A 21,258-nucleotide genomic window follows, 5' to 3' on the forward strand; every position below is an offset into this window, starting at 1 on the left:
ATGAACGTCTGAGTCAAAATCCTAACTTCTTGCATCTTCGGTGCCGATGACACTTGCAAATTTTGTTATGAAGTTACTGTTGTTTTTAATACAACTCCATATTCCCTAGCCAAGCTTGGTTCACTAGAACTTTTTTTCGCCTGATCTAGCTTTTTAAGGTTATCGGGAACATTAAGAGCTACACGTCTAAATTTAGACGCCATTTCGAACGACACTCTCTGTGATAAACGAAGGTTCAGGCGTCAATAAACACCAGCGAGAATGACAGATAGCAGAGAGGGGAAACTGCCTAACCGAGGCCCAGCGGCAGCGGGAATTGTACATGATCCGAGCACAAATTTGAATTTTCGATTGGAAGGCTTTCCGTTAGCCGATGTTTCAGATGTGGTTACTAGGGTAATCTATGCTCTAAGTCTACTGTAACATACGACTAGACGAAATACGTTTTTACATTTTACATTGCTCATTAGGAATATAACGTCCTGAAAGTGGATTTGGAAACACGGTTTTATGTCTGCAGTCATTGTTTATAAATTTACCCAAAATTATTTACCGAATCAACAGATAACTGATAGAGATTAAAATATTACTCATCAGATAACTGATAGAGATTGAAATATTACTCATCGAATACAAGCTCAGTTTCTTAGATCATTCGGTCCAGCAGTCAAATACGGAAATTCAGACACAGTCCTTGTCATCCCTGAGTGATAGATAGGGTGCTGAAATGAAGCTGCTTTATGTAACAGCTTGTTAGAGGTTTAAAGCACACTCGCCCCTATACTCAACAACGTGGTGTGAGTGGGATATGTGATATTTAGGTGACCGGTCTACACGACGGGAGGCCCTAGCCACACGATATTTCATTTCATTATAAGCTCACGTAAAGCACAAATGTGGAAGTTACCAAATCTGACTGAGAAATTAGGAGCTATACAGGTGTACTGGACATTAGTCACGTTCATGTTCGATTAAGGTGGCATAATTGTCAAGCACTTTACAAGCTCTTAGCAATCTCATTTCATCATCTGTGAATGTATTTTGGTAACCAGTTTTAAGATTCCCGTATGCGATCAGACCTGTTCTTGAAATTCGCTCTTCGCTAGCCACGGATCAGTCAGACAAGTCCGTACAATTACCAACAAACTTTCTCAGTTTAACCTCACTTTTCAAGAAGACGCTATTTCTGTACGCTTTTTTTTGACACTAGTGGGAATGGTTAAAAATGCAAATAAATGATTTTTAACATTAACTATGGCACGGTGTTTGAAGACGAATATGAGAACGAGGCACTGCTCCAGGGCATGGTTTGAAATGAAAGAGAAGTATACAGATAAAAAGCTGTTACAGGAATTGTTACACACGGGACCTTATGATTGCATCAGCTTTCGGCGAACAAACAGTGAAACACACAAATTCAACAAGTTATTAAATACTTGTTTCGAGTCACCTTGCCTTCACGTCGAGAAGGAAGAGAAATATGCGAAGCTTTATTCTCCTCTACTTGGTCCCCTAATGACAGTCAATTAAAACGCCTCAACGTGGGGACATAAAGCCTACATCGTCCGCAGTAGAACCAGAGAACTTAGAATTTTTGTATTTTATTGCACTCTTGCTAATGTTGTGCATAGAATATTATGTTCTTCTTCACCTCTTCCTGCTCCACCGTTTAGATAACTCCACTGATATTTTGTTTTTATGCTTGATCATCGTTTTCATAGTTGTGGAGGCTCACGATACAGTGAGATAAATAGTAATAAAAATACATTTCACTGAACGTCCGCGGCCAAATGTCGACGCAAACAACGTCTGTCATCCTTTCATACCTTCTGTCAACCAAAATTTCTAGCATACATGTGAAACAAGCTCCGTGTTTGACGAACAGCACCCTAACTATCAAACCCGTACATTTGGTGCCTGAGAATACAAACTGGAAATGTGTTCAGATAAGAAAACTCGGTGAGAAGAGGACGAGGAACTCTGATGAATGACTGACACTGAAAAACAAACTAGGATAGGAAACTACTCTCGAATCCTACGAGACACCAACACATTGACTACGTTGTGCATTCCTGCATGTACCCTTGCAGTTAAGTGCCACGAAAAACTATGTCCCGTCTCGGGGCAGAATAACACAGGTCCAGCGTCTGAGGCAAAACCGACTTCAGAATCTCTAGCAGCACCTCTGTTCCTTCCAGAAGCTTCTTCTACAGTCGATCACGTAGGCTCCTGCTTCCTTGCGTCACTGCTGACGTTAGGTTGCCATTCTACATGAACACATGCTGCAACGTTACAGTTCTAACTGCTCATTTCTAGTATCTCACGCGGCTCATTCACGACAAAGTGACTTACGAATAAAAGTACATTACAAGACCATTTGGTTTAAATGTCGTAAAACATTAAACTGTATTGAGAAACCCCTGTTGATTCTTGCTCAGATATACCTTGATAAGTTTTGTGTACATAGTTCCGTGTAGTCAACGCGTACACAACTTTCCCACTAGAACGCGCCCCGCTAAGCACAACAGTGCAGGCGCAGCGCTCGTCCGCACCACGAGATGGCGCTGTCTTAGAGACGGACCAAATTCTGCTTCCGCCGCTCCGCGTATTAATATGTAACGCAGCCAGTGAGATCGCTGCTAACGTAGGACCTTTTCTCCTCGTGGATGACACTCGCGCAGTGATACCTGAACGCCCGAGGTATTATAACGAGTGTACAGATTAATCAGTCTGCACCAGTCTGTAACACTGTACAATATACTGCATTAGTCTATAGTCAAGTTTCAGTCAGCGCCTAAGAAGATTACCATATTCCTGTACATAGCCATGAAGATAAATGAACAGATACTTTGTCAAGTATCAGAGATATGTGGGAATAGGATTAACGTACCAAGACCAAAGGAACTTCAGATTGTCAATTGTAAATAGCATCCAGAATCAAGTTACGTAATGTCTATATTTTTTATTATTTTAATAAATGTGTGTGAAAACTAATCAAGTTCTGTTTAAAGTTGGTCACCATCAATCTGCTACTCTAAGTGTGCAAGTGGCATTTCTATCGTCTGACCTAACGGTAGAAGATAAACACACCACAATAAGACCACGAGACATATTGCTGACTCTCGCCCACTTCGCTAGAGCGACAAGTCAAATAATCTGATGGTGTGTGTACCGAAGGTCTTACAGTACACACACCACAATAAGTAAAACTAAAAAAAAATGCAGTTATGATTTAGCTTATACTGGTGTTGACGTTAACATACTTACATACTCTCAGTGACCGTGTGTGCTTAACATTTTAAAGAGCTCACTAAAATAGACTCTGAACGTCTTAATTCGTGGAACTGACGCGGTTTTTCGCAGACTGTGTAGTCATAAACGATCTTGGATACGTTATGACGATGGTTACATAGTGCTGTTACGTTCATAGATCATCAGGGCTCGAAAAGTGGTATGCTTAGCGTGCCTCAATAACGTGCTTTTCCACACAGCCTGATGCAACGTAGTGTGGGGTCTGGAGAGAAATAGAGTGTTTCAGCGTGTTATTGTGGAATTTGTTCCCGTGGCTGTTCATTTATCTTTTAATTTAGCCTACTACTAGTTCCAACTTGTGAGAGCAACGCGAACTTTTATAAAACTTTCTTTCTTGCAGCTAAATATCCTAGCAAGCTGGAAGGGGGCAGAGGGAATGCCAGCTGGGAATCTTTGTGATGGGGATTGTAACCTATGACTGCTACTTATAATCACCTGTACTCGAAAACAGCCAAATAAATATATTCACTGTCTCGTTAATTTTGACTACGAGTTTAATTGTAAGTAAACAATTTTATTCTGCTGCATGAGAGAAGGGTGTCTTTAAACTGTATGTTGGTTCTTGATATGCACACGAGACTATTTTGTGCACTCTGTTTGTCAATGATTTCGGTACGCTCAAAGAGCCCTCTCGTACATGATGATGTGCGTAGGTAGTGGCCGAAACTGCATTCCCTACCTTCGCTGATTTTGCTAAGATGGTATGGCGCCTTTCTTGGTTTTACACAGATACTTATAAAATAATCACTGACGCCTTTAGACGACAAATTTGCTTGAATCAAACAGATTTTCTGAGAAGAAAAATAATTTCAGAGCTCTCCGTGAAGGAATATCCAGATGGGATAAACTTTTTCAGTTTACGTACAATTGCTGATGTTCAGTGATATTTAATTGCAGTGCCCGATGTGGGCGGCAATCATTTATTATTCTGAAAAGAGACATAAGCTATCAGCTACAAAATGATTTAGACAAGATGTCTGTATATTGCGAAAAGTGGCACTTGACTATCAATGAGGAAAAATGTGAAGTCGGCCACATGAACAATAGAAGGAATCCGCTTAATTTCGGTTACACGGTAGGGCTGTAAGCTGACGTAAATACTTAGGGGTTAGAATTACTAATAACGTGAATTGAAACGATCACATAGATAATGTTCTGGGAAAAGCGAACCAAAGACCGAGATTTCTTGGCCGAACACTTATAGAGTGCAATAGGTGTATAAAGAGACTTCTTACACTGTGCTGTTCCATCCTGTTCTGGAGTGTATTGCTGCTCGTTGTGGGGTACACATCACATAAGATTGATGGGGGACGTCAAAAAAGTTCAAAGTACAGCAGCTCTTTTTCTACCGTCGCGAAGTTGGTAGAGAGTGTCATGGATACTACAAGTGAAATGAGTTGGCAAGCGTTTTTCGTTGAGGAGGGCCCCCCTCATTAAATTTCAGTCAACTTTCTGCTCCGAATGAGAAAATATTTTGTTGGCACCCACCTACATAGGGAGAAATGACCATGAGAACAGAATAAGAGAAATCAGAGCTCGCACGGAAAGATTTATGGCCGCGCAGGGTAGCCGTGCAGCCTCAGATGTCTTGTCACGGACCGCGCGGCTCCCTCCGTCGAAGGTTCGAGTTCTCCCTCGGGCATGGGTGTGTGTTTTGTCATTAGTTTAAGTTAGATTAAGTAGTGCGTAAGCTTAGGGACCAATGATTATGTGATTGTTTTTCCCGCGCCCTGTTCGAGAGTCGAACGATAGCCAAACAGCTTGAATGTGTTTCGATGAACCCTCTGTCACGCACTTAATTGTGAACTTCTGAGTAAACATGTAGATATAAATGAAAACCATTGGATGAGCCATGTCAAAACAAAAGTATTTTTCAGTGAATAATTATTACTCATCGTAATCCATTTAAAAAGGTACTTTTTTCCTTCTTCTGTTCTTCACACAGCAGTTGGGCTTTGCTCAGAAATAGCTTTCAGAATCTCAACAACTTTAATCACTTGCTAATACACTTCTATATTCTACTTTTACCCAGTTGTTACTCCTTGAGTCGCTCTAATCTTGTATGTCTTTCCTTCATTGCATTTTCTTTCAAGTTTCCCTTTCACTGATGTTACACAGCCCGTCTGGGCATAGTACCCATACAGTAGAAAATACACACGTAGAACAATACGTACATTCAAATTTATGTATTTCAGATAGACTATATAATATTAATGAAAATAGGAGAATAATACACGAGGATGTGCCACGAAAAATTTCGTCTCTACTGCAGGCTATCGCCTAACATCAACTACGGAGTTGCACATCATACAATGTAGTAAACAACCATTGTACCTTGAGATTCTTCCGTCTGTCCGTGCTTGCATAAAAACATCAATATGCGATTGCGGGTCTGTCTTTGTGCAGAAAATGTTTGTTTTATTCATTTTGTTTCCCAAACTGGTTTCAGCGACAATAGCGCTTCCATCAGTGAGTTTTTAATTATTAAATGTAAAATTAACGTAGTTGTAAAGGTTATAAAATGTTATTACATGTGTTCCATTTCGTTCCAGCTATTGTATTGTGTGAGTGGTTTTCTAATACCTTATTTACTTACACATTATGGCTTCTACATTTGTTTGCGTTATTCCCGGCGTATTTTCTGATTTTGTTGCTGTTTCTTCAGCATACAGCATGTCTTATGCAACTGTATGAAAGGCTGCTTTTCACTACTACGAAAAAGTGAAATTACATGGTCAGTGTTATACTGTTGTGAATTGCGATGGTTTTTTGTTTGTTTCTTTGAAGTAAGCTCCATTATAATATTTGTAATACGACTTGTATGTATTGTATGCCTGTGCGTGGAATGTATTGTAACGTTTGTGTTTTAGGATGGCGAGAGACTAGAGTGAGTGAAATTCGGCGCCGGCACATAACATGTTCCTCGCATGTAGCACCAAAGTGGCCGCCGAGCTTAACGTCCGTCAACAATGTCACATGCTGTCACTTCACGTTTCGTAATTGAACTAGGGCATTGGCACAAAGTCTAGTGATTAGGAACTTCATGCCACCATCGCTCCTCCCCTTGCCGGCAAAATAGCGGCAGTGAAACTTTTTTCCGCTACGAGGATACTAACCGGTTTACCGCTGGCACGAGCGAGGCGTGAAGTGCAGGTGGTGTTGTGGACGTAATCTGGTGTGCACTAGGCTCTTAGTTATCTGTGATGTACTCACGTTCGTTGTCAGGCTTATAGCTGTTTTTAAACACGGAAAGACATTACTGTTACACTTTGGTCGTAACAAAAAATTACGCCATCTTGCTGTTTCGCGTGTGTCGCGAGATTGTATCGCTCATTGTGAGAAGGCTTTAAAAAATGTAACAGGAGTTCTGATGACTTCTGTTCATTACCTACGTCTCTGAGTGTGATGGGGCCAATAAAATTGCTACACCACGAAGATGATGTTTTACACACGCGAAATTTAACCGACAGGAAGAAGATGCTGTAATATGCAAATGATTAGCTTTTCAGAGCATTCATACAAGGTTGGCGCCTGTGAAGACACCTACAACGTGCTGACATGAGGAAAGTTTGCAACACATTTCTCATACACAAACAGCAGTTGACCGGCGTTGCCTGGTGAAACGTTGTTGTGATGCCTCGTGTAACGATGAGATATGCGTATCATCACGTTTCCGACTTTGATAAACGCCGGATTGTAGATTATCGCGATTGCGGTTTATCGTATCGCGACATTACTGCTCGCGTTGGTTGCGATCCAATGACTGTTAGCAGAATATGGAATCGGTGGGTTCAGGAGGGTAATACGGAACGTCGTGTTGGATCCCAACGGCCTCGTATCACTAGCAGTCTAGATGACAGACATCTTATCCGCATGGCTGTAACGGGTCGTGCAGCCATGTCTCGATCCCTGAGGCAACAGATGGGTACGTTTGCAAGACAACAACCATCTGCGCGAACAGTTCGACGACGTTTGCAGCAGCATGGACTATCAGCTTGGAGACCATGGCTGCCGTTACCCTTGACGCTGCATGATAGACAGGAGCGCCTGCGATGGTGTACTCAACGACGAACCTGACTGCACGAATGGCAAAACATCATTTTTTCGGATGAATCCAGGTTGTGTTTCAGCATCACGATGGTCGCATCCGTGTTTGACGACATCGCGGTGAACGCACATTGGAAGCGTGTATTCGTCATCGCCATACTGGCGTATCACCTGACGTGATGGTATGGGATGCCATTGGTTACACGTCTCGGTCACCTCTTGTTCGCATTGACGACACTTTGAACAGTGGACGTTAAATTTCAGATGTGTTCCGACCCGTGGCTCTACACTTCATTCGATCCCTGCGAAACCCTACATTTCAGCAGGATAATGCACGACCGTATGTTGCAGGTCATGTACGGGCCTTTCTGGATACAGAAAATATTCGACTGCTGCCCTGGCCAGCATATTCTCCAGATCTCTCACCAATTGAAAACGTCTGGTCAATGGTGGCCGAGTAACAGGCTCGTCACAATACGCCAGTCACTACTCTTGATGAACTGTGGTATCGTGTTGAAGCTGCATGGGGAGCCAAACTCTGTTTGACTCAATGCCCAGGCGTATCGAGGCCGTTATTACCGCCAGAGTTACTTGTTCTGGGTACTGATTTCTCAGGTTGTATCCACCCAAATTGCGTGAAAATGTAATCACATGTCAGTTCTAGTATAATATATTTGTCCAATGAATACCCGTTTATCACCTGCATTTCTTCTTGATGTAGCAATTTTAATGGCCAATAGTGTGTGTGTATGTATGTGTGTGTGTGTGTGTGTGTGTGTGTGTGAGTGTGTGTGTGTGCGGACGCACACATCGATTGTGTTATTGTGAAGTGCTGTTCTTTTATGTATCGTGTTTTGGTCTTCCACTATAGGATTTTGCATGTTATTATTTTCTTCCGTTGTTAGATTTTGATGTAAACTGTTACTGTATTTCAACATGTGTAGATCAGTTTCGTTATTAGTGGAGTGCTAAAGTCTGTACTCATTTCTCTGAAAAACGCCCTCTCCCCTTAGTCGCAGTTGGAAAGATAATAACGGGAAACTTAGGAATTTCGGAGTCCTGTATAAATGTCTACGTGCTACAAATTAAATTTTCTCTATTTTGCATTAAGTTGATGTATAAGTTCCTAGCATTTTTCCGTAAGGTTTATAAACGCAGCAGATAAACGTAACAGAGTTTTTAGCCATACATAACATATTCTCCTGCAGTATTTACAACAGTCTGCCAACGCTGGGCTAGCTTTTCGATTCCGCGACTGTAGAAATGATGTAGCTTTGAGGCGAATAACTCGTCTAGCGATGTTCGGAGCGCATTTTCACCCATAAGGGAAGTTCTTTGAAGATAGCTCGATAGAGTGCGGAAAAGGTGAAAACCTTAAGGCAAAAGATCAGGTGTGGAGTCACTACCCAACGCAATTGATATATAGTATTTTTGTTAGTATACCAGAATGCGGGCAGACTTTATCGTGGAGTAGCTTCACTTTAACGCAGTCTTCCTGGGCGTTGTTCTTGGATTGCGTCTGCAAGACGTCTCAGTTGCTGACAATAAATGTCAGCAGTGATGGCTACACTTTGGGGAAGCAATTCGTAGTACACCACACCGTCGCTGTTCCATCACATTGACAACATTATCGTTTGTCGACATCGCAGTTCTTTGTGCGGCTAGTTGCCGCTTTGTTTGGATTCAGTCATTCCTTTATTTTCATTATGTTAGCATAAAGACTCAATCTCTCCTCATCAGTAACGATACAGGATAGGAATGGTCGGTTTTGTTCACGAGCCAATTGATGACGATCAATCTGAGATTGTGATTTTGGTTTAGAACATGCGGGACCCACACACCCCATTTTTGAATCTTCCCCATGCATGCAAATGTAGCAGACTGGTTGATTATCGCCGTTCATCACATTTGTCAATTCTCGAGTACAATGACGTGGATCATTGTGGTTTAATGCGTTAACCGATGTCCATCAAACAACGAAGGTCGTCCTGAACGTGGAGAATCAGTAATGTCAAAACGATCCTCCTTAAAACGAAATAATCATTTCCTTGCCGTATTCGGTTCAATGACGTTATCGCCGTACACGGTGCAAATGATTCTGGCTGTCTCGGCTACTATCAATCCACTACTCAACTCAAACAGAAGAATATGTCGGGAATGATCCGATTTCTCCAGTTGGCACTATATTTTCTAACGTCCACAGTTTCGTTCATTAAATCCAGATGACAAATTGAGAATATGTAAACTCGAATAGCAACATTGAAATACTAATTGAAAACGACAAACTATAAATAAACCCACAGAAACCGCACCCCCTTTTTTTTTTGAGTCATCAGTCTTCTGACTGGTTTGATGCGGCCCGCCAGGAATTCCTCTCCTGTGCTAACCTCTTCATCTCAGAGTAGCACTTGCAACCTGTCCTCATTTATTTGCTGGATGTATTCCAATCTCTGTCTTCCTCTACAGTTTTATCCCTCTGCAACTGCTAGTACCATGCAAGTTACTCCCTGATATCTTAGTAGATATCCTACCATCCCGTCCCTTCTCCTTGTCAGTATTTCACATTTTTTCCTGAACCTCCTCATTCTTTACCTTTTCAGTGCACCTAATGTTCATCATTCGTCTTTAGAACCACATGTCAAATGCTTCGACTATCTTCTGTTCCGGTTGTCCCAAAGTCCATGTTTCACTACCATATACCATACAATCCTGTGCTCCAGACGTACATTCTCAAAAATTTCTTCCGCAAAATAAGGCCTATGTTTCAAATTGTGACGTAGAGGAAGGTGTAAGTAGATGAATGAAGAACACTAACTTCACTTAACGAAGGTTTATTCAGCACTTGCACATACAAGAGCGCGGAGCAAACTGCCTCCAGCCAGAACACATACGGTATATATAAAGCTACAGAACGTTCCAGTAAAATGATTCTTGCCATTTGTGGATACTTGTAGAATGTACTAGAACCGAATATAGAAATTAAAATTTTTTACTTCAGGTGAGTTTTAAACCCATGACCCTCCATGCAACAATCTATTAGCGTAACCACCACACTACGGCGACTGCACCACTTGGCTTCGTCTGCGACAATATCAATAACTCCACTTAGGCAGGAATACCTTATCTCTTTTTTTATAGACTCCTGTTTCTTCTTCCATCACGTCAGGCAAGTTTCCCCCTCCTCCTGCCCCCCCCCCGCCCTCTCGCCTCCTCCCCCCCCCCCCCCCCCAAAGAGGCCTTCGGTGTACTCTTTCCACCTACAGGCTCTCTCCTCTGCATTTAGCAGTGGAATTCCCATTGCACTCTTAAAGTTGCCGCTCTTGCTTTTAATTCCACTGAAGGTTGTTTTGACTTTCCTGTAAGCTGATTCAGTCCGTCTGACAATAACATTTTTTTCATCTTCTTCACATTTTTCATGCAAACATTTTACCTTTGTTTCCCTGCATTTACTATTTATGTTATTATTCAGCGACAGCATGCCGACATAAAAAGAAAAACGCTACGAAACTGTGCACCAAACTAGCAGTATTACTGGGCGAGCTCTATTGTGTAGTTATGCCTGCAACTGAGTCGGCATAATTTGGCCCCTGACAGTTGCAATGGGCCAGGGAGGCAGCTTTGCTGGCCTACCTCAACCAGTAACTTAACGTAATTGTGTAGACATCTCTATGCCAACGACCAACAGCTTTGCCGCAGTGGTAACACCGGTTCCCGTCAGATCACAGAAGTTAAGCGCTGTCGGGCTGGGATACCACTTGGATGGGTGACCATCCGGTCTACCGAGCGCTGTTGGCAAGCGGGGTGTACTCAGCCCTCATAAGGCAAACTGAGGAGCTACTTGATTGAGAAGTAGCGGCTCCGGTCTCGGAAACTGGCCGGGAGAGCGGTGTGCTGACCACATGCCCCTGCATATCCGCATCCAGTGACACCTGTGGGCTGAGGATGACACGGCGGCCGGCCGGTGGCTTTGGACCTTAATGGGCTGCTCTGGAGGAGTTTAGTTTTTAGTTTTCTATGCCAACGCCTCAGTGTTTCACAGCTCTGTAGACGTCTACTGTTTTCGTTTGCAGCCGTTAGTGCTTTGCTGTCGAAAACTGGCAATAGCACTGTGAGCTGTCAGGAGTCTACTTACACCTTGTCGACAATAGTTAAATGCCAGACTGTCGACTGAGGTGCTGAAGGGCGACTGCCATTGCGTGTCCAGGAAGGGGGCAAAGCGACGGGCGTGGTTACGAACGGACGCGTGACGCAGGCACCGGTCGCCGCCAGCTACGCACACGCAGCCTCCGCTGCGTGGGAGAGCGATGCCCTGGGTCCTGCTCACCAAGACCGTGAAGGCCACTCTTGTCCGGACGTGGCACTGCAGCTAGTCACGGGCGAGACCGGCCAGAAGCTAAAGGTGAGTATCTGTTCCACTTCTATTGTCAGTATCCCAATCAACATGATGTTTCTCACTCGGACCGGCACAGATTTTCGTAACAACCATGCTCCAACATCGATACAAGGTGAACTTTCCCGCTAACAGTAAAAGTCTTGTTTGTTAGGGAAAAAAGTACACTTGGGTCCCTTGTTGGTCAATGCCCTTTAATACAACTTCGTGCACGGCAGAACTGTCACTTGTGTCACTCAGGATGATCAGCATTTTGCCAGATAAACAATAAGATAAAATTCTTTTGGCATGCCAGGATAACTCGTGTCATGACACCTCCAGTAGATGAACTCGACCTTGCCTCTTCGTTGTAGAACCATAGCTTCCACTCAACACTCTTATTGTTATTTAGTTTCTGGCACGACACAGTAAAACCACGTCTCATCGTCAGTAACTTGTAGTGCACCAATTTCGCAGCAGTCTTTCTGAAGGGCTGCAAGCATTGCTAAATGTGCATCATTGCAAAAATGGCTCTGAGCACTATGGGACTCAACTGCTGTGGTCATCAGTCCCCTAGAACTTAGAACTACTTAAACCTAACTAACCTAAGGACATCACACACATCCATGCCCGAGGCAGGATTCGAACCTGCGACCAGAGCGGTCACGCGGTTCCAGACTGAAGCGCCTAGACCGCACGGCCACACCGGCCAGTGCATCATTGCATAGAATTTAATTTGCTGTTAACTGAGTTGTGGTCCCGGAATGTATTTATTGCATTAGTCCACTTCCTCCTGCCATCTCTCTTTTTCCATCTTCTCCTCCTTCCTCCCTGCCCCTTTCCTTCTCATCCCTCCCTCTGTTCACCTTCTCCACGCTCCACTTCTCTGACTATATCCTCCTCCCCCATCTCTCTGTCCATCTGCTCCTCCTGATCCTATCTGTCCATTTATTCCTTCCCCTCTGTCCATATTCACCTCCCCCTTTGATTCCATCTCCTCCTACCCCTTCATCTCTTCCTCAGTCTCCTTATCTCCATCTCCCCCCTCTCTGTCCATCTTCTCCTCTCCTCTCTCTGTTCATCTCCTCCTCCCATTTCTCTCTTCCCATATCCTTTCCATTCTCTGTTTATTTCCTCCTCTTCTCTCTCAGTCCATCTCCTACTTTTTCCTTTCTCAATTTAACTCCTTTGCTGCCCTCTGTTTGTCCATCTCCTTCCATCTCTCTTTGTCCACCTACTCTTCCCTTCCTCTGTTCTCTTCTCCTTCACCATCTTTCCATCCATCTCCTACTCTACCCTCTAATCTATCTCCTCTCCACCTTCACTCAGCCTAATGCCTCCTCCCCTCCTTCTTTCCATCTCCTCCTCCTTCCTTCCTCTCTCCACCTCCTCAACCCCCTCTCTCTGTTCCTCAACTCCCCTTCCCTTCTTTATCCATTTCCATCTCCTCATTCCTCGTATCTGTGTCCATGTCTTCCTCCCCCTTTTGTCTCCACATTATCACCCCCATCGCAGTAGGAGGTTGCTGGTTCTTACTCCCACACTGTTTCTTTCCAGATCGAAGTGTGACTGAAAGCCAGGAGTTTAGGAGGAGATTATTTCCCATCGCTTTGCAGAGTACGCACAAGTGAGATTTATTTCACACATATTTAACATATTTTGCACACATTTTTATACATATTTCACCTGTACCACTAGCGACTTTCGTCCTGGAGTTACATTTTCAGGCAGCTCGGTCTATATGACTTCATATCTCCTGAACCATGTGTTGTACAATGATACAATTTAGCAACTACATTCGTTGATATATTTGGGTGCTGTCAAAATTTTGTTGCGAGTCGGGTTAGTCGTAAAGACACAATAAATTAAAACGTCATGCATGATGCGGCAGTTTTTCACGCATTCACGCATCTCAGTTTTCATGGCGTTATATCTCCTGTACTGTGCGTCGTACAATGAAACATGTTTGTAGGTACATTCAGCGGCATATGTACATACTGTCTGCTCAAGCTTTTGCGGATGGAGTTAGTAGCAGAAAAGTAATTATCGATATGCATGATGTGACTATTTTGCACACGTTCAGAGTTTATGAGTCATACCTCTTGAAGTGTGCGTCGTACAATGATATCAGTTTGCACGTTCATTCAGTGGTATATGTGTATACGTCTGTAAAATGTGTCATCAACACAGTTAGTAGTAAAGAAATAATAAATCAAAACGACATTCCTCATGCGATAGCTTTAACGCGTAAACAGCGAGGTTGTAGTAAGTGATAAACTTTTTACCTCCCATCATTTTGTGAGGCTTTTCAGAGAGGGTAACGTTCGCAAAAGCTTGAAATTATGAGTAAAGTCTGTTGCAAGTCTCTAACTGTTCACATTCTCAAATACTGAACGAATAATTTCTATAAATTCAAGTCTCGTGAGCTACACTACTTATTCACCCCGCTTCCACCTCTTTGATGGTTCCTACCCCCACAGCGATTGTCTTCAAACCATAAGAGATATCTGCAGCAAATTTGGTTCAAGTGAGTCCAGCACTTTAGCTGGAGGTGTTGAACATACATACATATGTGCATACATACCTATATGTTTACATATGCATATGTATATGTACATCCGTTTTTACAATATCTATGGATTCAATAAATGAGTCACTTATCTTGTATAGTGTTTTGTATAGTGTTGTGCCGCAAAAATTTCATCCTAAATAAACAGTTATTTCCATACGCATTATAATAAAACTGTAATAAATGTTCCCTTTTATTTTTGGCCACACATTAGACAAACCATATCTGATGTGCATATGTGACTGCTACTGTATGTTTCTGTAAGATTTTTGTATAGTCTGTGCCACCCCCCCCCCCCCATGAAACAACCTGCACTAGGAGTACTACAAAATCAAGTGTAGCGGCAGCCTCTGCCAGGCACTTAAACTTAAGTGTGAATTGCAGAGTAACCATAAAGATGTAGATGTAGCCGCCAAACCGAGAGGACGCGTAGCAGAGCAGCAGCAGCACTTTTGTGATAAACTGAAAATTAATTTAGTCTTCGTTTTTTTGTTCACGCGAGACATGAGCACCTCCTTCCAAAATTTTAAGAAAGGCTTAATCAGTCTTATATCAAACAAATATTATATGCGGAGGTAGGAATCACGGGAACAACTGAAATAGCGCATCACTTCACTGCTATTTGCATTTATTGTAACACTTGATAACAGGCCAGTAAAATGTCGCGCGTTACACTTGACAGATAACAGCACTAGAACAATCATAAACACCTGATTTAGTTTTCTGCACTTTAGTCAAAGTTCAACAGGCGAACACAATTTAAGTTCTCCCATAAATATAAATATGCGCGTAGGCGCTTTAAAGAACTGGTTATGAAACAGTCACTTATAACATCAAGGCAGGCAAACTCCACTTAAAGGGAAAATAATTAGCAAGTTTATACATTGACTAGAATATTAAGGTGAATAACAGGAAAGTTCACCGTCCACAACTCCTTACGGTGACAGTTAACCTCCAGTGAGTTACTTTCTTTACAATAGGACATTAAGAGCAGCTCAAAAGTAACAAAAAAAATTAAGATTCAACCAATACCGCCCAGCGCACGGCGTCCATGGAGACGAGGCACTTGCCGGTGACTTAGTACCTATGTGCCGCATTTTTAAAATGTGACGACGCCTATTCAGGCCGTTTTAGTTTTACTTCTAGACCATGCCCTCGTAGACATATTATAGAATCAGCGTAATCTTCTGAAGAAGGCTCAATTACTTGGGTTGAAACCTAGGTAAAGGTTGGTTTCATTACCGCAATCGAGGCTGATAGTTCCTTATATAACAGGATGATATTGCAACTTGCAGTACAAATGCAAGAGCCCAAATGTAGCCTTTACGAAGGGCAGGACTAAAGCACACTAGTTTCTCCGTCAATTATCTCAATTAAAATTTCCAAAACAATGATAACTAGCAGGATTCCCTTACACGGCAGATGTGCCCGAGAATCAACTAGCGGAACATAAATCATTGACACATTTAAGATAATATTTTAGAACAATGTACTTAAATACCTTTGTTTACCACAAGCCTTAAGTAGTTAACAGGTTAGTCTCTGTTATCGATGCCACGCAAATGAGGTAGCAAGTTAAGGTCTACAATTCTACCTTGCCATTTAACACGTGTCGTGACGAGGAAAGAAAGAATCCAGTTAATTAACTGAAAGTCACTACTTGGATTCAGTATTTGACAATGCGCTTAAAACCAACAGACGAAGGTGAGACTCAAGTTAACAGTCGCAAGCAGCTCACGCTGAACACGAACATAAGGTGAGCAGTAAGTAAACTGCTCCTTGTTCAATCATTTACACACCGATGAAACAAATAATCTTCGCCGAATTACTGCAGACACCGGAATCCCCAGTTGCTTGTAAATGACGCAAATAATGGTCAAAACGTCTTACTTTAACTCCGATGACATCTGCAGCATAGGAGTTTCAATGGACAACATGGCCTCATCCCCTTGGTCCACCAGTAACATTGGCTACTGTCAAGGCTTTAGCGATGCATCACACATGACACGAGTCACACCAAACCATCAACAAAACGGCGTGGCGTCCTGTACGTTCCCAAACGTCCGCCATCAGATTTCCTCCTCCCCACCGACGCTGTCTCGAAAACACGGCAAGCAGCCAGCCGCAGCAACCCACACTGTGCCCTCTGGCTAGGGTAAGGAAACAGCAGAGCGCGAAGAGGAGGGAATTTGAAAAGGAACGCGCTACAGACAAGGAGGAAACGCCGAGAGCCAACCGTGACATTTCGTCGTATATGCAAAGAAGTAAACTATACGTATGTATTGTACTGTGTGGACCAGTGGTTAGAAAATTAATCGTAGTTTTGGTTTTTGCGTAAGTCTTGTGAATATTCTTGTGTAGGGCGGCTTTCCAGTGGAAATTTTTCCGTCACCAGAAACTCCGTCACGCCACTAAGTTTTAATTTTGTGCTAGTAAACAGCACACAGTTTATATCAGTGCATTCCAGTTTGAATATTTATTTCGTGCAGTAACTTTTTGGCAAACAGGGTTTCTAATAACAGGTATCTCTAAATACATCAACTTCAGTAGAGAAATTTATTTCTGTTTAGTAGCTTGCGGTCTCAGAGTTCAATGAGAAATCTGCACACCAACTTTTGTGTTACTCTATTCTCCTTTGGTATATTTTCTAACTCAGTAGCGCCATTTGGGACCTTAATTGTATTTTATACACAGTGCGATATGGCTAGGGACTGTGCTTGTTGTGAGCGGACACAAGGAGAGTTGGCTGCTATCCGTAAACAGTTGGAAGCTGCGTTGGCTACCGTCGACAAGCTTCTAACTAATGCTCGAAGTTGCGGTGACGTTGGGGCGCCAGTGAAGAGACCTACGACACCTATGGTGCCACTGGAATCATCTGCTGATCCTGACTTCGCTGTGGCTTCTGATACGCCACATCTGACAGGTACGCCCTCACTCCGAAGTGGGTGGCAGACAGTGGTGGGTCCGCGTGTCACTGGGCGGAAGGCGAAAGAAGGGAGCAGGACGTGCGGCTTGCTCCCTGCGTCTTAGCAACAGGGACGAGGTGTTACCCAGTTTTGATGACAACTCTGAGCTAGCACGGGATGCCTCTCCTTTTGGGCCAGCGGTCGATTTTCCTGCCCAGTCCGGACAAGTACAGAGGGTAGCTAAGCTTGTCATTGGGAGCTCCGATGTTAGGCGGGTGATGGGGCCCCTCAGGGAGATAGCAGATAGGTCGGGAAGAAATTCAGTGTGCATTCGGTATGTTTGCAAGGTGGTCTCATCAGTGATGTGGAGGAGGCCCTGCCAGCGGCTGTCGAGCGCACTGGGTGCAACTAGCTGCATCTAGTGGCACATGTCGGCACGAATGACGCCATCGTTGGCTCCTTTCGGCGGCTGGATGATTTGGTGAAGGAAAATAGCAAAGCACGCGGGGTGCAGGCTAAGCTGTCTATTTGTAGCATCGCACCCAGGTTGATCGCGGTCCTCTGATTTGGAGCAGAGTGAAAGATCTAAGCGAGAGGCTAAGACGACTCTGCGACGGTATCGGATGCGAATTTATCGACTTCCGCCATCGGGGGCAGAACTGTAGGGTTCCCCTTAATAGTTCAGGCGTGCACTACACTCAGGAAGCGGCAAGTAGCGTAGCGTAGTACGTGTGGCGTACACATGGGGCTTTTTTAGGTTACAGGACCCCTTCCTTGGTATCAAAGATGATTTGCTTGTTAAAACAGCCACAGCGACCTCGGAGAATCTTGGTCCTCCCAAACCAGAGAGAGAAACGATTAATTTGACTTTAGTGAACAGCAGGAGCATCCAAGGAAAGATCCCAGGATTCGTATCTCTTACTGAAGGTTATAATGCACACATAGTATTGGGAAGAAAAAGCTGGTTGAAATCAGACGTCAATGACAACGAAATACTAAGTTCAGACTGGAATATTTATCGTAAGGATAGGTTAGTCCTCAATGGTGTTGTAGTAAATAATTCGATAAAATCTAACAAGGATATCACGGATTCCGTATGTGAATTAATCTCGGTGAAATTGAGTATCAATGAACTGTGGCCAGTGGCGTGGCGTGCGGACGTGTTCGGCGAGCGCTCCGCTTCTTGGTGGTGGGAAAATGTGGTCGAAGTGCAGTGCACGTTTCAGAGTGGATAGCTAAAGGCGTAATCTGTCACGTTACGTATTAAAGACTACTTCGGAGACCGTAGTTTGACAGTGAGAGGTCTTTCTTTTTTGCGATAGTGAATGTATTCTTGCGTGCCGTGTGGCAAGTTTCGTCGGCGCAACGGGAGGCTATTGTCTTCCCTGTGGGGTGCTGACGGCGCGGAGTGCAGCGGGCTAACTGTGCGAGCCACAGCTGTTCGTTGCGTCAGGGGTCCCAGACAGCAGCCGCCGACTCAGCGGACGCCGTCTACGGAAATCTGGCCGCAGGTACTGTCAACTGGCGTGTAGCTCATATTTGCTGGCGTTACCGAGTAACAGCGCGACACACTGTGGAGTAAATCACAGAGTGTACTGCGCTTAACGAAATTGGTTGCACTCGGTTTAGGGACAATCTACATGCGCAACGAATCGAGAATTTGGGAATCGGCTGCCGTACAGCAAATTTCTTCCGGTGCGCGCTTTCTTTGCCTCAGTCTGTGAAGCATTTGGGACGTGTGCATCGGCTTTTAACTAAATGAAGCTCCACGTCGGCGAGTACACGCGGAGACCGGAGCAAACAACCTGGTCCACGCTGGCGGCAGCCGCTGCTACTTTCGAAAATGCCGAACGCGCTCCAGGAATCAATGTGAGCTACACATCATTCGGAGGACGTCGAAACAGTGACGCGACTCCGATGGGCAAGAGCACAGGGGCAATAAGACGAGTGGTATCCAGCGTGAGTTAATTCCCAAAAGAAAGAAAATGGAAACTAAAATGATAAGCGCTGTAGACGAAATCTTAGCGAAGTTCCAGAATGAACTAAAACAAAAAAGGGCGTCAACCACAATTACATCGCAGGTTAGAGACCAAATTTGGGCACTCGCACTGGGTCAAGCAAGGCTTTATGGACAAAATCAAGAGCTCAGAACTGAAAACGCCAGACTCAGAAAAGAACTAGAGGTTGCAAACGCACCAGATGCCCAGGAACGCATTCAGCGCCTGGAACAAGAAATAGCGGAACTCAAATCCGAAAATCAGAGACTGAAGTCAAAAAATAACCCCGGTTGCGGCTGCCGGTCCGATTGCTAAACCTAAAAGCAAAGTACAGGAAAGCATTCAACAGACAAAAGCTTAACAGTCCAGCACATTTTTCTTTAAATCAGAAACCAACCAAGATGCGAGAACCATTACAGAAACCATCACTAAAACAATTAACCGCAAGCAAGACAAATTAAAAATTAAACCAATCAGGTCAACAGCAAACACAGTAATGATTGAAACATAATCACAAGCAGACAAGAAAAAGATAATAGAAAAAAATGGCACAGCTTAAGGACATTAGGTATGAAGAACCCAAGAAGTTCAGACGCCTGCTGGCAGTGCACCATGTCTCAACATATTTAACTGACCAGGAATTCTTAGAAGAGCTCTACGAAATAAACCTGAGCGAACACATTACTAAAGACGAGTTCGATAACGAGGTTAAAATAAAATTTAAAACAGGGCCAAAAGGTAAAAAAACAGTAAACATTATTCTAGAAGTTCCGCCAAGAGTACGATTACTGCTGCTTCCAAATTCAATTTGAATCTTTGTACATCAACGAGTTTGTTGCTGTACAAAAATCTTTTAACAGTTGGGGCTTCGGCCACCCATGGAAGCGTTGCGACAAAGATCCAGTACGTGGAAGATGTGAAAAACTGGGTCACAAAAAATCAGAATGCAGGCAGGAGAATCCTGTAGGCTGTATACCATGCGAATACAGATGCAGAACATGCGATAAGGCAGGGGAGGTGGGCAGACTGTCCTACATATAAACAACTCTAAGAAAATCAAACAGATCGCACCGAATACGATATTCTGTACAACGTACATTAATAAGGAGTGCCACCATAACTGTCAGAAACCCACCCCCATAGCACACGCAGGAACAGACGCAAATAATAACACAAACAGGCAAAGGTACAAATCTCCGACGACTAGGATGAGGGGCTGGCGGTGAGCCGTTGACTGGACGCAACATATGGGGATATTACAACCCCCAAATGCAGATACCGATACTAATGTAATGCATCAGTTCTGGGAGACAATACAGTGTAGGTACTTCAGCATTACCGACTATATAGACGATATCTGCACGCAGGGTGCAATTGAATATGAGGTTGCCAGACACCTGAAACATCACGTGTTTGATTGGGCCATCTTCCAGGCTGGTCTCCTTTTACGAGTTGACGAACTGGAAGACGAAATACTGCGAGATAGTCCAGAGAAATATAAGGACGTCCTTGAGCGTAAGTTCACAAGAAATCCGACACCACAGGCGAACACAAACGAAGACAGTTGCACACTACCTGCGCAACAAGTAGAACATGATACAACCGAATGTAGACCGTATGTTATACCAGTTCGTTTTGTCTACGGAGGTAGCGCACACAGTCACTACGAAAAACCAAACAGAAATGTAGCTGAACAGAAAGACACATCCTGCACCGGCACAACACCAGACACAACCACCCCAGAAACGGACATACAACAGTCACATTTTAAGAACAAGTCCCCGGTAGAGATCAAAAACAACAAGTCACTATCAGGGGAAATGCTCAAGGAAAACAGAGCAAACTCCATACTACCAGAAACCATAAAGCAGGAAAGTCGTACTGCACTACAAAATTACTCGAAATCGGAGCAACAAACAAACAGTCAAGAACACCAACCAGGCAACACCAAGAACCCCAAACTGAATACCACTAATTACGTAAACTACGAAACTTAGAAGTTAACATACGACTTCGCAGACTAGGAAACAAGGATATATTTCAAATAGCTCTTCGCTA

The 21,258-nt window shown here is 43.6% G+C and overlaps 1 protein-coding gene and 1 pseudogene across 1 annotated transcript in view; both read left to right on the top strand.

Moving 5' to 3' along the window:
- Positions 1-21,258, top strand: part of LOC124606337 (membrane-bound alkaline phosphatase-like) — a 143,513-nt gene that overhangs the window by 35,785 nt on the left and 86,470 nt on the right. Inside the window, exon 3 of the mRNA XM_047138319.1 lies at positions 11,564-11,758. Coding sequence (XP_046994275.1) covers positions 11,564-11,758 — 195 coding nt within the window. The remainder of the gene's footprint in view (positions 1-11,563; positions 11,759-21,258) is intronic.
- LOC124607681 lies at positions 11,037-11,154 on the top strand (annotated as a pseudogene).

Source organism: Schistocerca americana, chromosome 3 (genome assembly GCF_021461395.2).
Source record: "Schistocerca americana isolate TAMUIC-IGC-003095 chromosome 3, iqSchAmer2.1, whole genome shotgun sequence".
In the NCBI taxonomy this organism is placed as follows: domain Eukaryota; kingdom Metazoa; phylum Arthropoda; class Insecta; order Orthoptera; family Acrididae; genus Schistocerca; species Schistocerca americana.